At 44.4% G+C, this 17,184-nt stretch overlaps 1 protein-coding gene across 1 annotated transcript in view; it reads right to left on the bottom strand.

Annotated features, from left to right (window-relative positions):
• Nucleotides 1-17,184, bottom strand: part of ALDH16A1 (aldehyde dehydrogenase 16 family member A1) — a 316,675-nt gene that overhangs the window by 274,195 nt on the left and 25,296 nt on the right. Inside the window, exon 2 of the mRNA XM_082274075.1 lies at nt 9,182-9,284. Within this exon, the coding sequence (XP_082130201.1) occupies nt 9,182-9,284 (103 nt within the window). The remainder of the gene's footprint in view (nt 1-9,181; nt 9,285-17,184) is intronic.

Below are 17,184 nucleotides of genomic sequence, written 5' to 3'. Positions count from 1 at the left end.
ATTTATAAATATCTCAATGGTGATCTCTGCATAGAAAAACAGCTATTCAGTCGAAGGGATTGCATGAGGACTAGAGGGCATACAATGCGTTTAGAGGAGAAGCGTTTTAACCTCAGGCAACGTGGGGAGTTCTTTACTGTTAGGGCTACAAGATTGTGGAATTCTCTACCACAAGAGGTGGTTTCTGCGGGAAGTATGGTGGCTTTCAAAAGACTCTTAGACGTACATCTCAAGGATCAGAACATTCAGGGGTATGTGAGATGATTACGGCCACACACACCTACACAGGTTGAACTGGATGGACTATTGTCTTTATTCAAACTCACCTACTATGTAACTATGTATGTAACTATTTTTCTGACTCGGATTGTTGTGATAGTGATCTAACCCTTGTGAGACCTCTGTGCCTGGCCTGTATAAGCAGATACGGTCAATGCGGACAATCCTCCTCAGATAGCTGAACTCACCAATACTGGTTTCATCTAAAAGCTGGTTTATTCTGAACATCACACAACAGGAATACAGCAGAATGAATGGATTTTAGTATTATGCAGTCAAAAGATGATGCTTTCCTTAGCTTAGCATGTGGAATACAAGAGTCCCTGTTACATGAGGCAAATGCAAGCAGCCATGAGACAGGAAATACAGCAAGAGCAGGGGTGGAGTTTACATACAAGGAAATGATGTATCATGCTCACAGGAGGAACAAGAGCATTACCAAAAAAGGCCAGAAGGTGGCAGCAAATACCTACCCATAGAAAAATACATGGTAAATAAATCACAGAATATACTATGTAAATTGCATCTACAATAATGAGAATATTAACTGTGTAACAGCACACTCCCTGTCTGACATTGTAAATGTCACTATTTTATACCATAACGGTAGTTATACAAGTGCAAATAAACAACAGTGCAATTTGCTTGATGTCTTGAGAACCTGAAAGACAAAGAAAAAACATGCAAAAAATGCAACAACGTCAAGTTAACATTAACGTCCAAGACTCTTCCTTCTTGAAGTCAAAAGGTAAGAACAAACAACATACGCAATTAAGTTCATTCTCCAAAGGGCAAGAGCAGAATAAGTTCAGTGATAGGTCTGATGGTCTTTACAGTCCCTTGTCTGGCAACCTTCACCTTGCCATCATCACTAGGAACACTCTTTATAATAAGTCCCATAGGCCACTCGAGTCTCCCAGCTTGTTGATCCTTGAGCAGAACAAGATCTCCAACTTTAATGTTAGGATTTGGGTGTTGCCATTTCCTGCGTCCTTGCAGAGTAGAAAGATACTCCATCTTCCAACGATTCCAGAAGCAGTTGGCGAGGTGTTGCACTCGCTTCCACTGGTCATAGCGTAGGTTTCCTGAGTTAAAGTTTCCGGGTGGGACAGGAATGGACACAAGCTTTTGGGTAAGCAGAGTAGTTGGGGTTAGGATAGTTGGATTCTCTGAATCTGTTGACACTGGAACCAGTGGTCTGGAATTAATTATAGCAGATGCCTCTGCCATAAAGTTGGTTAGAACCTCGTGGGTAAGTCTTGTGAAATTTGAGTCCATAAGCATAGAGTCCAGTATTCTACGTGTAATGCCAATCATTCTCTCCCATGAGCCGCCCATATGGGAAGAATGAGGAGGATTGAATATCCATGTACAGCCCTTTTGAGCTAAGAAGTCTTGGATTGGTCTAGAGTTGAGCTCTAACTCTCGACAGGCTCCAACGAAATTAGTACCGCAATCAGACCTAAGTGTCTTGACTGATCCTCTGATGGCGAGAAATCGTCTCAAGGCATTGATGAAGCTTGAAGCATTCATAGTTTCTATTACTTCAATGTGTACTGCACGCACACTCATGCAAGTAAACAACACTGCCCATCGTTTGCTGTTTGCTTGACCACCTCGAGTTCTGCGGGCTGTTACCATCCATGGTCCAAAAACATCCAGACCAACATGAGTGAATGGTGGGTCAGTACTTAACCTGTCAGTTGGCAGATCTGACATTTGCTGTTGCGGATGTTTACCTCTTAGTTTGCGGCAGTGAACACAGCTGTGCAGTATAGCTGTAATTTGTCTTTTTGCTCCTATGATCCAAAGGCCTGCAGCTCTTATGGCACCTTCAGTGAAGTGTCTACCTTGGTGCTTAACCCCTTCGTGGTAGTGCCGTATCAGCAGAGTGGTAAAGTGATGGCGAGCGGGCATAATGAGAGGATTCTGTTCTCTCTCTCCCAACTCCGCCTTGTTTAAATGTCCGCCAACTCTTAACATACCATCATTGTCAATGAATGGGTTTAGATTAGCAATTGCACTGGTTTTTGGAATATCCCTCGTCACGGATACATTTAATGTCTGAGCCAAAGACTTCCTGCTGTACAATGCATATTATGACCATTTCACCTTCAGCAATGTCCTTTGCAGAAAGAAACCTTTGACATATGTGCCAACCTTGACATTGAGGATCAGTGGGCTTTGTGTAAAAGCAGCGTGCAATGTGGACTAACCTTGCGATGGTGCGTACAAGCTTTATCCACTTGGAAAATCGTTCAAATCGCTGACAGTCCAAGATGAGTCTTTGTTTAGTTTGAGTGACGAGGGTTTTCACTTCTGGACGAATCTCTGGATCTTTGTCAGGTTCTAGGATACTGAAGACATCAGCTGTGGTTTCTTCTGGCTGATCCAGCAGGAATTCAGGGCCTGTTATCCAAGAAGAATTAGCAAAAGCGCTTGCAGACACTGGCCTGGTGGCAGGATCTGCAGGATTCATTTCAGATGGGACATAATGCCATTGTTCAGATTTAGATGATTTCCTGATTCTTTCAACACAGTTGCTGACATACACATAGAAACGTTTAGTCTGGTTGTATATGTAACCCAGAACAACTTTGCTGTCTGTGTAGAATTTGATGTCGTCTATCACAATGTCCAGCTCACGTAGTATGAAATCTGCAATTTCTACAGCTAGAACATTCCCACAAAGTTCAAGCCTAGGGATTGTGTGCTCTGGCTTAGGTGCTAACTTAGCTTTCCCAAACAGAAACCCTATGTGGACTTGATTAGAAGAGTCTCTTACCTTGAGGTAGGCAACAGCTGCTATAGCATCTGAGAAGATGTGAAGTTCTTTTCTCTGACTTGTAGTAAGGGAAGCTGAATTGTAGCAGCGTGGTATACGGATTTCATCTAAGGCACGTAGAGATTGTTTTCAGGACTCCCACTTAGGAAGCTTGTCTGATGGCAGTGGAGCATCCCAATCTTTAATAGTCTCTGAGAATTGCCTAAGCAAGGATTTGCCTTGTATGGTAATGGGAGCAACAAATCCCATTGGATCATATAGGCTATTTACTACTGACTGAACACCATGCTTGGTAAACGGCTTGTCTGCAGAGCTGACTTGAAAGCCGAAGGTATCCTTTGACAAGTCCCACCGTAGGCCCAGACTTCTCTGTTCAGGTGGCATGTCCATTCCAAGATTAAGGTCCTTAAACCCTGTGGCATGATCATCAGGTTGCAAAGCTTTCATGACGGCAACACTATTTGAGGCAATCTTGTGTAGTCTGAGGTTAGCCTCAGAGAGCATATCTTGTGTCCTTTTGAGCAGATCTATTGGCTTCTTCATCTGTAGGTAAAGACTTAAGCCCATCGTCAACATAAAAGTCTCTCTCAACAAAGTGTCGAGCGTCACTGCCATACTCCTTTTTCTCCTTGAAGGGCAGTCCTTCGTAAACCATATGTTGCAACAGCGGGTGAGGGACTATTCCCGAAGACAAGCACTTTCATGTGGTATTCTATGATCTCATTGTCCATGTAGTTGTTACGGTGCCACAGAAACCTTAGGAAGTTCCTATGGTCTTCGCGTACAATGAAGCAATGAAACATTTGCTCAATGGTCGGCAGTTATTGCAACTGGCTCTCTTATAAACCTCATGAGTACAACAACAAGGTTGTTGGTTCGATTCGGGCCTGCGAGTAGAACATCGTTCAGGGATACGCCTTGATGCTTGGCACTGGAGTAAAATACTACCCTGATTTGTTTAGGTTTGCGTGGATGATACACTCCGAAGAAAGGCAGGTACCAGCACTCGTCATGACTTTGAAGTGGTGGCGCTGGTTCGGCATGATCATTGTCGAAGATCCTTTTCATGAAAGCGATGAAATGATCCTTCATTTCAGGTCTGTTCTTTAGCGTTAGTTGAAGTGAATTCATCTGGATACAGCCTGTTCACGATTGGTAGGGAGTTTGGCTCTTGCTGCTCGAAGAGGTAATGGCGCAACCCAGCTGTTAGACTCATCCTGGAAGAATCCTTTGTCCATTACTTTGTCTTCAATCGACAAAGCTAATTTGTTATCATTTGTAGTACTAAACACTGCAGCACCTAGGTTGTCATAAGAAAAAAATAGAAGCAGTATGCCGTACTTGGATGACGTCAAGAGGTTTTTCCTTTACTTCATAATGGTGAGGGCATCGTTTGAAGTGGGAGGCACGTCCATTCCCCAATATGTAAGTTTTGAAGGAGCATCGGATCTCAGATGACGTACGCTTCCTGTCTAAGCATACATCACCCACTATTACCCAGCCTAGGTCAAGTCTTTGTGCATAAGGGGCGTCGTCAGGTCCATCACACTGGTCACGCACTTTATGTACTCTGAGGATGTCTCTTCCTAGAAGAACCAAAATTTCAGCATTCATGTCCATTGCAGGAATCTCATCAACAAGGTGCCTTAAGTGAGGATGGTGATATGCGGCTTCTGGAGTGGGAATCTCTTGCCTTTCATCTGGTATCTGGTCACACTCAACTAATGTTGGTAGGGGTATACCCTGTCCCCCTTTGATGTGAGAAACCATGAACCCATCCACTCTTCTGCCAAAGGCCTCTACACGACCAGAACAGGTTCTAAGAGTATACGGTGTGGGATGACCCTCTATGCCAAAGATCTCAAAGAATTTAGGCTTAACCAGGGATCTATTGCTCTGTTCATCTATTATGGCATACATCTTAGTAGCCTTCTCAGGATGGTCCTTTGGGTATATCTTGACTAGGCATACCTTGGCGCAGCATTTGTGATTCAAGCCTTCTCCACAGACTTCTGTGCATGAAGAGAGAACATTATCCTTGGCTGGAGCATGACTTTGTTGCTCCCCGCCATAACTTGAGGCGGGTGAGGAGGTAGGTGGCTGCTGTAACTTGTCTGGAAGTGGAGTAGGATGCATAGCTGTAACAGGTTTGTCGCTGCTGCATTCTGTGCACTTGATGAGGGCTTCACAGTCTTTAGCAAGATGGCTATAAGAAGCACAGCACTTGAAGCATATTCCAAGTTTCTGGAGAATCTCCCTGCGCTCTTGTAGAGTCTTTGCCCTAAGTCCACGACATTTCTTAAGAGGGTGAGGCTTCTTGTGAATAGGACACTGGCGATTAGGGTCTTTATCTTTGTCAACCACGCACTCATCACTAGGTGAGGTGACGGAGGGTGAGATGTCTGTCCTCTTGACAGATATTGCTTTATTAAAGTCTCTACGTTTAGGTGCTGTGTTATCATACCTTGATGATGAGGATAAAGCAGGCATGTTGGGTTCGCTGAAGCTGGGGTCATTTCTCATCCAAGCTTGATCACTAATGAACCTGCAAAAGTATGAGAATGGAGGAAAAGATACATTATAGTCTCTTTTATACTTTGATCCTTGTTGTGCCCATTTCTCTTGTAGGCTGTATGGCAGTTTAGACACCACTGGGTTGACACCATGAGCAGTGTCCAGGAAGCTTAGTCCAGGTAGACGTGGATCTCGCTTTGCCAACCCCAACTCCATGAGGAGGTCACTTAGATCTTGCAGCTTGCAATGGTCTTTGTTTGATATTTTTGGAAAGTTTTGCAGTCTCTTGAATAGAGCACTTTCTATGGCTCCAGAACTACCATAAGTTTGCTCAAGTCTTGCCCATGCAGCAGAAAGACCTGCATCTGGGTGGTCAACATGTACTGTACTCAGTCTTAACACGATCGGAAGATTCTGGTCCCAACCATTTTATGATCAAATCAAGTTCTTCCTTAGCAGTAAGGTTGAGATCAGCAATAGCAGCCTTGAATGTTGCTCTCCAGGCCCTGTAGCTCTCTGCACTATCGTCAAACCTTGAGAGGCTTGTGTTAATGAGCTCACGGCGCACCATATATCTGGCAAAGTCATTCAAATCTGATTTCTCACTCTTTGGTACCAAAGTAACTTGTGGAACCCCTTGGTTGTGAAAGTTCTTTGGTGATGTAGGGTGAGGTTCACCAGGGTAGAATGATGTAGCATGAGCGTTTAACTTTGGCTTAGTCTCTAAGGCTTGTGCTGGCGGTGGCTTCAGATGCAGCTTGTCACCGAAAGTCACATTGTTGTTTGCAGGAGAAGATGTGGTTGGCTGCATAGATGTACCTGTATTGTAGACTTGAAGAGGCTCAGGCATATTGTGTTGAGAGGTCTCCGTGTTGAGAGTCAGAACAGTGTTTGTAGGAAGTACAGGAGATGACTTTGTATCCTTGCAAATGTTATGCTTTAGTATATATTCACTGGTGTGTTCAACTGGATCTTCCAGTTCTGCTGGGATAAGACAGTCCAGATTAGTGCTTTGTCCCATTGCTTGTTCGAGGACTTTTAGCCTTGCCAGGGAAGCTGCTTTCTCACCTTCCATTTGCAGAATCTTTATTTGTGCTTCTTCCTCTGCTTGCTTTCTGATAAAAGAGCTTTGCGCCTTTTTTGCTTCAGCATCAGTGCGGGCCTCAATAAGCTTATCACCCAATGATGAATTTCTGGAGCGAGAGGATCGAGAAGAAGGTGCAGTGCGCTTGGTTGAGGTGGATCTGTGAGATCTGGTCTCCAGCAGATGAGCTATGCGGAGTTCTACCTTAAGCTTAGCATTTTTCACTTCAAGATCCCTTTGTTGGTTTAGTGCATTGGTCCTGGTCAGTTCTGCTGAAGAATCCTCTATATTAGAGTCCTGCAAGAAGGCTGAGTATTTTACAGACAACCGCTTATAGCGTTCATATGCGGCACATAGGCGATTTACAGAGTCTCTTAATTCAGCCGGTTGATCAGTAAAATTTGCCAAAACTGACATGCAGTTTGAGGTTCTGTCCCAGAGGTCTGACAGATTACTGGAGAACTCATCTCTAGTTGCTTCATAGTTTTCTCTGAGTTTCTGTGTCGGTTTTATTATACGTTTGGCTTTTACACTTTGTTCTGTAATATCTGCTGGATCTGTTCCCTGTGCACCTTCTGGTTCAGAGGCATGATGTATCTGTATTGTTTCTGCCATAAAAGAGTGTTCAGAGCCTTGGCTAGACATTTTATATTGTTTTGCAAAAAATTGTACTGTCTCTCTAAGAAAACCACACAGCAGCTTAGACAGGTAACACAGTTCAGTGTAGAGAAGCAGCTTCAATGTTCACATGAAGTGCAGTTAGAATGCAGTAAGAACAGATCATATGCAGTGCAGTGCTTCACAAGATGGGGGATGGGACTGAGCTAGATTTTAAATTATGCTCTCACATATACACAGCAGCTGCAGGAATTCTATGCATCTTTTGACTATTCTGACTCGGATTGTTGTGATAGTGATCTAACCCTTGTGAGACCTCTGTGCCTGGCCTGTATAAGCAGATACGGTCACTGTGGACAATCCTCCTCAGATAGCTGAACTCACCAATACTGGTTTCATCCAAAAGCTGGTTTATTCTGAACATCACACAACAGGAATACAGCAGAATGAATGGATTTCAGTATTATGCGGTCAAAAGATGATGCTTTCCTTAGCTTAGCATGTGGAATACAAGAGTCCCTGTTACATGAGGCAAATGCAAGCAGCCATGACACAGGAAATACAGCAAGAGCAGGGGTGGAGTTTACATACAAGGAAATGATGTATCATGCTCACAGGAGGAACAAGAGCATTACCAAAAAAGGCCAGAAGGTGGCAGCAAATACCTACCCATAGAAAAATACATGGTTAATTAATTCACAGCATATACTATGTAAATTGCATCTACAATAATGAGAATATTAACTGTGTAACAGCACAACAATGTTTTGGACAACCCCACCGTTTTGTGACAATGTTGTCAAAGTAAGCGGAAAAGGAAACGCCCTCGCCCCTTTGTAGAGCCGAAAGAGCCACAGTGACCATCGAAATTTTAGAGGGGGCGGGGAACCCAGGGGTCCCACCGTCCCAGGGAGGGGCCCATATCCACTCCAGGAGTAAGGGGGGGGGCAGTTACTTCCCATACCAGGAACAGGGTGGGCACTGCTCCGGACAGACCACCGCTCCATCCTAATGGTGGTGCTGTTGGACAGGAGAAATGCTGTGACCCAGGCCGAAGCCAGGTTGTATGCGCCCTTAGGAGACATTTAACTCGCAGGTCCGCCCCCATCCAGTAGGGCTATGCCATGGCCATACCAGTGCGGAGATGCAGTCTGCACCCGCTCACTGGCCAGACTGGGGGGAAATCCTCTGGAACTAGATTATTTAGTCTGTTGCCCAGTCCGGCAATTGATTGTAGATTCTCCCAGGAACAAAATTAACAAAAAAAAGGTAAAAATTCTATTTAATTGAAAAAAAATAAAAAAAAGGACCAGGGATCCCAGCAAGAAACTAGGTTCTTACTCCTGACTAGTCAGAAAAAAAAACAGAGTGCCTATAGCTGAGAGTGGGTGTATTCCTCCCGGGATTGCCCATAAGCGTAGTCAAACCTTTTTCCGGCCTATTGTTCTACTCCTGTATGGGGCAGTATAACCCAATGGTTAAGAAGAACCAGGAACTGTTTACGTCAATGAACGAAACAGAAAAGATGCATGGAAGGAGAAAAAAATTGCTAGGACCAAGAGATTCCAGCAGGGAGCCTAGGTCTTTACTCCTGACTAGACCGATTAAAACTGAATACCTATAGCAGAGAGGGGGTTAAATACTAGCTGAGGACGGTCCATGGGTGTAGCCCAGTGTTTTTTGTTCTGCCTAGTCATACTTCTGCAGGTGGTGATATAACCCTGTAGTTATGATTTATGGAGCGCTGTGTCCATCGATGAACAAAAGAGAAACATTGATTATAGAAAACATGTTGCATAGTCTCAAAACACAGGTGGAACAGTTAAACAATTCTGTAAATATCTGTACTGCAAAAATAGTGGCTTATATACCAAGATGGCATAAGAGTAACAAATACTAACCTGTTGCTGGGTTCTTGGTAGCATATGTCTGTCTGCCATCTGGCTTTATCCACTTGCCACCCACAAAATGGCCGAAGCTGCGCTCATGGGAATCCAGCCAGGCCTAAAAGGGGAAAAAAAAACTTGATTGAAATGTAAATCATTTGATTTACAGTGGGGTACATTTAAAACTGGTAATAGCACATTGCTGACTTTACTATTAAAACCCACTTTGTAAATAGTGGAGGGGGGGGGGGGGGGGGATGCATAAGAGTCACTCTTCCCCTTCCATTTTTTGTCATTAAAAGTGTATGAGAACCCCTTCTGGTCCATTAAATATACCATTGACAGTGTTTTGTCGTATCCAAAAAAAAAAAATCAGTAAATAAAATGTTACACCTGTTGATCCTCCCAGAAATCCAGTGATCGTGTCATCTGGAAATCCAGTTAGAAAAGTTAGCATTTAAGGGATTCCAAAAAAAAAAAAAAAAAAACACACAACATTTTTTGTTCAGTATTTAAAATAAAGAAAAAAAAAAAGCTATACTTACCTGCTCTGTATGGTATTGCATAAAGCAGTCACTTACCTGCTCTTCTGAAACCCCCACCAGTGCTCTCGGCCCCTTATTCTTACGAGTGTCCCCTCAGCAAGCCATGTGCTGAGGAAGAACCCATGCGGCATGCTCCCTAGCAGGGCTGTGCGCGTCCTAGCACTAATACTATGAATGACCACAAAGGCTGGCCATAGACTGTTCGAATCTCAGCTGGTTCAGCCAAGACTCAAACAGTGTGTGGGCAGGCCGATTGTACAACCAGCCTGCCTGATTTAATTGCAATTATCACTAGTGGCCTCTATAGCAGCTAGCAATAAATGACCCTCTTCTCCCGTGCCAGATCCCCCCCCGTCGGGAGCAGACAATTGCTCAGCAGGAGAGATTCCCCTGTCTGTTGATGGGGAATCATGCAAATTTCTTTCCTTGCACCGTCTATGGCCTGCCTAAGAATCAGTGACTATGATATTGGACTCTACAGTCAAAGACTAGGGGAACATTTTTTGGGTTTTTTTTTATTACTACTACGAATACTGTTGCGTTTTATTCTTTGTTTCTGTAATTATTTCCTTGCACATTTTTTCTCAAGCCAGTAGCTTGTTGAGCCATCCATCCGGGACCCTCCCCACACTTGGCAGCATGGACATGTGATTGGATATGTGACAAATAAAGTGAACTATTTTATCAGCTGGAACGTTGATTTTCCTTGCCCTGTATCTCCTATGTCTGTGTGACATATTTAAGTTGTTTGGTAAGACATATACAGAGGCATTTTGAGCTTTTTCCATGCAGAGACTGTGCATTACCCTATTGATGGACTTTGCACCAAAGGATTGTGTGTTCTACATTTTTCATTAATCCATGTAATAATTGCATTTTATTTAAATGTTATTTTTCCAATTATTTTAACTTTTTCTTTTCCATTCTTCTGGCAATTCTTCACTTTAGTTTCTCAGTTTAGTGGGGTTCCTTTGCGCTGTTTCTCTTACACTTTATATACCAGCTTCCATTGGTGTGCCACAGCTGCACTTACTGTACCTCACATTGTACTCCATTTAAATTTAGGTGGGGTAGCAGCGCTGTTTTTTCTTGTTTGTGAATATACAGTAGTGTGCTTGTGTGCCCTAAAAATGATTAAGAGTTATTACCTGGTAACGCCCTTTCCAGAAATCCTCTAGGAAGGTCACATGAAAATTAGGCTCCAACTTCTACAGGAAACACAAGCACAGAGATATTTAAAAAGGCCTCCCAGAGGCTGCCCCTCAGTTATACAAAGAGTACCCGGACAGCAAATACGAATGTCGGATCACATGTGAACCAAACCTTACAAAACAAGGGCAGGAATCCACCGTCCTGGAGGATTCCTGGAAAGGGAGTTATCGGTTAATAACTCAGACTTTCCCCAAGTCATCTTCCAGGATGGTCTCATGAGACCCCAATGATGCATACTCATGGTGGGACTACTGGTTAAAGGACCATGCGACCAAAGGCCGGATTAATCCTGTATTACTTTGCAAACATGGAGTCACAGGTCTAGATAGCTGCTCAATGGAAGACCCAGCTCTCTCAGCCTAGGAGGTAGCGCCCGAACAAGGATGAGCTTTGAAATCTGGAGGGCAACAAAGCGTTTGGGAAAGCGTAGGCCATTGCAATCATCGTTCTGATCCATTTAGATATGGAGCTTTTCGATGCAGGTTTCCTTTTATGTGCACCCCCAAAGAGGGCGGAAGATTTTTTTTTTTTTAATGGTTAGGTGAGCTCTAAATCATAACGGAGGACTCACTTCTGACGTCCAGGGAAGAAAAGTTTTCTTTGCCCCAATTAAGGATTTTGGCCAGAAGACTGGAGTACAACTCTTGGAGGCATATGAATAAGAGGAGGAGACCTTGAGAAAATATAAAGAGTCGGTCTTCAATATGAGCGTACCCAGGAATGTAGCAAGGAAAGACTCCTTGACGGATAAGGCCTGTAATTTCACTGACCCATCTGGCCAATGTGATAGCCACTAAGAACATCACCTTGAGAGTCACTTTAGTGAAGAGTCTTCTAAAGGTTAAAAAAACGTTTTTTTTTGCAAAATCCCTAGAACTGTAGAGAGGTCCCAAGGAGCTGCCCTGGCTGGCTTCTAGACACTGCCTTAAAAACCTTCAAATCATGAGGTTTTCATTCAAAGGCAAAACCAGAAAAACTGCTAATGCAATCAAATGGACTTTAAGGGTACACACAGCTAATTCTGTCTCTGTGCCTCCCTGAAAACATCCCAGTGCTATATATAACCTTTGGAGATCTCTGTTACCAGCAGACAGTTGGGTTTTTACGTCTTTCAAATTTTAGTTTACATTTTCCTTGTTACAGGTTTTCTGCTGCCCAGTAAGGGGTCTACTCCCTTAAGAACCCTTTCCTTAACATTGATTAGGATCCATGCCGACCAATGCGTTGCTAGACTGGACCAGAAAGTCCTTCTCATAGGGAGAATTCAAGAGGGCTTCTTTGCCCACTTCTCTAATTCCGAAAACCAAGCACTTTTTTGGCCAACAAGGGGCCAGTAGTGTAACTTTTTTTCTGCTTGGATTTCCTGGAGCACCCTGTGAAGCATCTGGATGGGTGGAAAGGCATAGGCAAGATTGAACCCCCGTTGAGAATCTAGGGAGTCTGCTCCCAGAGGGCACTCCTTTTATGGGGAGATCTCCTTCTCTACCGCCCTGTTGTCTCCTTGAAGATTTTCTGGTTCAGTTCCCACTTTGGCGAGTCCAGTTGACATCTGCTGGTGAACGCTGCCAATGTGTTGTCCAATCCTTTGTTGTGTGCAGCAGAGATTGAGCCCACACACCTCAGTATCTTTAGCCCAATACATCTCTGGTGACTGATGTGGCCTTGTTGGAGAACATGAATACATGACTGCCTGCCATCTCCTTGAAAGCCAGCAGAGCCCTAAGGACCTGTCCTGGCAGCTCTGGAGGTAGCTGGCATTCTAAGGTGGGCAGAATGGATAGTTCCAGCCCTCTCCACCGTACACATTTCCAGGGTGGAAAAATTTTTCCCCCACTATGGAAGAGTTTGTTCGCAAAAAATCAGGTATACTTCAAATCATTAGAAAGAATTAGAAAAAAAAAAAGTCTTTCCTTAGCCCGTGAAGGGTTAGGCAAAATGTCGGCAGGACAATATCCTGAGACCGGTTTTGAACTGACGCCACCTTTGGTAAAAAGCTCGGTTCTGTTTTGAGTATACAGTAATTCTATCAGGGTAGATGGACAAGAAAGGCTCATTAATTGATAGCGCGCGCAGATTCTTCTTGGGCATGTAATTGCTATTGAAAATATCACCTTGAGGGAAAGATTCTTTAAGGAAATAGACTCTAAAAGTTTTAAAAGGCTCCTTTGTGAAGGCCTGTAGAACCACTTACAAATCCCGCTAAGGTAAAAATTTTGCAGGTGCTGGTCTGGAACGAGTAAGTGCCTTAAAAAAAAAAAACATCTTGCGACCAAGGCTTTCCGAAGCAATTGGTCTCTCCAGGAATACTCCTAAAGGCAGCTACCTGCACCTTAACAGTACTAACTGCCAGACCCTTTTTTGCACCATTCTGCAGGAATTCCAACACAGATACAATATCTTCCAAGGTTGATTCGTTGAATGACACCAAGTATTGTAGGTTTTCCAAACTTTAGCATAGATAGCCTAGTTACTTTCTTTCTACTGGTCACTAGAGGTTGTGAGAGACCTTTATTTCTCAATAGCTTCTCCTCAGATACCAGGCAGTGAGGTTTAGCCTGGCCACATCCGGGTGACATACTGGGCCCTGAAGCAGCAAATTCTGTTGAAGAGGGAGCTGCCAAAATTGTTGGCCTGCCGTCTGTAGAATGGTTGAGAACAAAGTTCTCTGGCCAAAATAGAGCAATCAGAATCACCGGTGTATTTTCCGTAATACCAGCGGAATGAGCTGGAAAGGGGGTAAAAGCGTAACCCAGAAGAAAGTTACAAGGATGCGCGAAAGCATCTATCCCCAGGGAACCGTCATCACCAGCAACAAATTGTTATTGTGATTTGTTGGTTGACGCTTCCTTTTCCCCTCTTTTGTGTGGACCAATTCCTCCTTTTCCCTTGGGGCTTGCTATCTTGCTGAGCCCACTGAGGTAGAAAAAGATGTTTAGCTGGCTGTTTTCTCTTTTTAACAGGGAATGATCTTTTTGTCTGGTGTCATGTCCAAAACCGAGTCCAACTCAGGACCAAACAGTATATCCCCCATAAACGGAATACCGCAAAGCTTGCTTTTGGATGCCGCATCCCCGGGCCAAGTCTTTAACCACAGAGCTCTTCTGGCTGAATTAGCTAGAGCTGCCAATCTTGCCGTCAACCTTACAGATTCTGCCAATGCATCCGCAATGTAGGCTATGGCCGTAGACAGAGTGGAAAAATAATCAATGATCTCTTGTTTGGGTGAATCTGCGATGATATGGGCTTTGAGTTGATTAATCCAGTACTCCAGGTTTCTGGATGCACAAGTGATCTCCCTAGCTGGTTTGTCCATGATGGATTGCCAAGCTTTTTTTTTTTTTTTTTTTTTTTAAGTTGCTGATCCATTCTTTTGTCCATGGGTTCTTTTAGTATTTCCATGTCTTCAAATGCCAGGTCAGTCGATCTGGAGACTTGGGAGAAGGCTGCATCAAGCTTTGGTACTTTGTTCCAAAATGCCTCTGGGTCTTCATCAAAAAGAAAACTCCTTTTATGTGCCTTTGGGGAAAAAAGGGTTCTCTCTCTGGTTCTGCCCATTCCTTTTTAATGGCCTCTGAGATGGTTAAATGCACCAGAAAGGTGTGACCTTTAGGCTTACCTAGAGCTGCATACATCCTATCATGCAGAGATAATTCCTTTTTCTCTTCTCCCAAGCCTAAAGTAATATAAACTGCCTTTAACAAACCATCCACTTGTTCTAAAGACAATTTGTATTTTGAGGGTATATTTTCTACCCATTCCTCCAAATCTTCTTTGGAATGAGAGAGGGAAAGTCCCCTCTTGGGTAGGAGGACCTATCTCCACCTCTTCCGTAGGGATTAACTGGGAGCCCTGAGAGGATTGTGAGGTAGATGGCTGACTCAAGGATGGATCTGTGAGTGAGGAATGAAAAAGGACTGTATGGTAGCATCCAGCTCCTTTCTAACCAATGCGATTAAATTGCTGCATGCCATAAACGGTTCCTCTTTAACCAGGGGGTCAACGCATGTCTGACATAGTCATGTGTCTTCTTCCAACCTTCAGGCAGCTTCGCAAGAAGAACATTTCTTTTTATCCATCAGGTCAGAACTCTTAGCCTGCCATAACGAAAAGAAAAAAACAGAAAAACCATCCTAATGAATTAACCTATTACTCCTCAGGGTCACCCAGGTGCACAGGAAGCATACGAAAAAATTCCATGTGCCCAGACAGGCCCCAGCCACCCTTGGGGAAGGAGAGGAGAGAGACCCCCACAGTAAAAAAGGAAAAGAGCACAATCACCCGTTACCTGGGTCTTGCTGGTGCCCAAGCCTGTCCCACTTGCTGCAGAGACCACATCAATAGCGGTGTTAGCAGCGTCCACCGATGGCTAAAGATGCCGGTTCCGGACTCCCATAGCGCCCCTGCGCCGGACTGAACCTAAGCACAAGCTTTGTTTCTTGCCTCTCCCCCTGCGCTTCTGGCAGAAGGGACGCTGCAGGCCTGCTCCACGAGCGCCGCCCCTCGCCGGATACCTCACTTCCGGCCAGTTGAGTCACTACTCTCATCCGCAAGATAGTGGCAGCATTTTAAACAAACTGGCTGGCGGGAAAAAAAAAAAAAAAGGAAGAAGGATAGGTATGTTGGAGCAGGGAGCCTGGTCTCTCAGGAAAGCAACTTAAGAGTCCCTGACTCCCCACTAGGTGTTCCTTGGGCAGAGGATACACAAAAACTGATGGGCTGTGGGGAGAAGCCTCCTTTTAAAGTTTGGTTAAATTGGTGTTTCCTGTTGGCAAGTGGAAGGAGCCATCTCTCAAGGTGCTGTCCTGAAAAACGTTTAGGGAAAAAAACATCTTAGGAGCAGAGAAGGAAGGTCCACGTCTACGACGATGTTACTTGCCCTTAGTAGCCTGCGGAAGAAAGGTACTCTTCCCCCCTGTGAGTCCTTTAATGATGTTATCCAGGGCAGCTCCAAACAGGCGATCTCCTTGAAAGGGAAGTTCAGTCAAGACCTTTTTAGAAGAGCAGCATTTAAGCTAAAAGACACAACGAAGGACCATCGCCAGGGAGACGAGCCATCAGATGAGCCACATCCACAGATAAACTGCAATCCCTGGACCAGATGGTCCGCCAGCTTAGCAAAGGTAGGGGAAGCTGTTCTCCCTCCAGGTCACGGCAAAGGAGCTTAGCCCACTCAGTCAGGGTTTGCGACACCAGGGCAATGGGAAATACCAGCCTCATTGCGGAACCAGCTAAGGTGTACATGCGGGCCACAGCCTCTGCCTTACGGTCAACTGGATCCTTAAAGGCCAGGGACTCTTCAACCAGAATCATGGTTGCCTTGCTTAATCTGGAAACCGGAGGTGTAATGATGTCCCGTACTGGACACATGAAAAGCTGTAGAAAGTGGCCATGTTGTTCAGTCATTATAGGTCAGCCATGACAGTCTTGCAGAATAATGCTTTCCTATGGGGAGGTCTAATGCGCGGCCATTGCCGCGCATGCGCATTAGGTCTCCCCCGCCGTCTGACGTCAGCGTGGGGGAGGAGAGTAGGCGGAGCCTGACCCAGCACCGAGGTAAGTCACTGAAGGGGTTTTAACCGCATCATCAACTTGGGATGGGGGGGGAGGGGGGTGGGAGAGCATATGGGGGGGTGGCAAAAATCCTTCCATCGGCCCTGCTTGTGCCCATAGAATAACCTCTTTAGCTCTGGAAGGTTTTCCCCCTTCATGATCATGCCCTTTTTTTGGGGATACGGCACTGCGTAACTTTGACACTGGGTTCAGACGCAACTACTGGGATTTGAACACAGGTATATATTTTTCTCTGTTGCAATGCAGGTCAGTGACCAGATCTGTAATCTAGTTGCTCTCCCCCACCTTGGGCCTTTATATCCCGTGTTGGCATGGTGTCCACCCCACCGTAGCATTTGCAGTGACAATGCAGTGTAGGACTGGCCAGAAGAGGGATTACTTTGACGAAGTTGGTCAGCTTAAACATGTATTGCAATATATGTGAACTAAATATCCCTTTTTTTCATTGCATAGTTTGCAGGAAAGGGTGTAGAAGTGTGCAGAGGGTCCATCCAAAATGTGTAGTGTCACATGCAATGTCTGAAAATAGTGTAACTTAAATTTGCGCAATCGTGCGACACTGTACACAAAAAAAATTGGAGGTCCTTTTCCCACAAATAGAGCTTTCTTTTGGTGGTATTTGATCACCTCTGCGTTTTTTTTTTTGTTTTTTTTTTGTGCTATAAACAAAATAAGACCGACAATTAAAAA

This window comes from Pelophylax lessonae (assembly GCF_965119305.1).
Source record: "Pelophylax lessonae genome assembly, chromosome: 12".
Classification (NCBI taxonomy): domain Eukaryota; kingdom Metazoa; phylum Chordata; class Amphibia; order Anura; family Ranidae; genus Pelophylax; species Pelophylax lessonae.
This window is presented reverse-complemented; position numbering and strand designations above follow the sequence as displayed.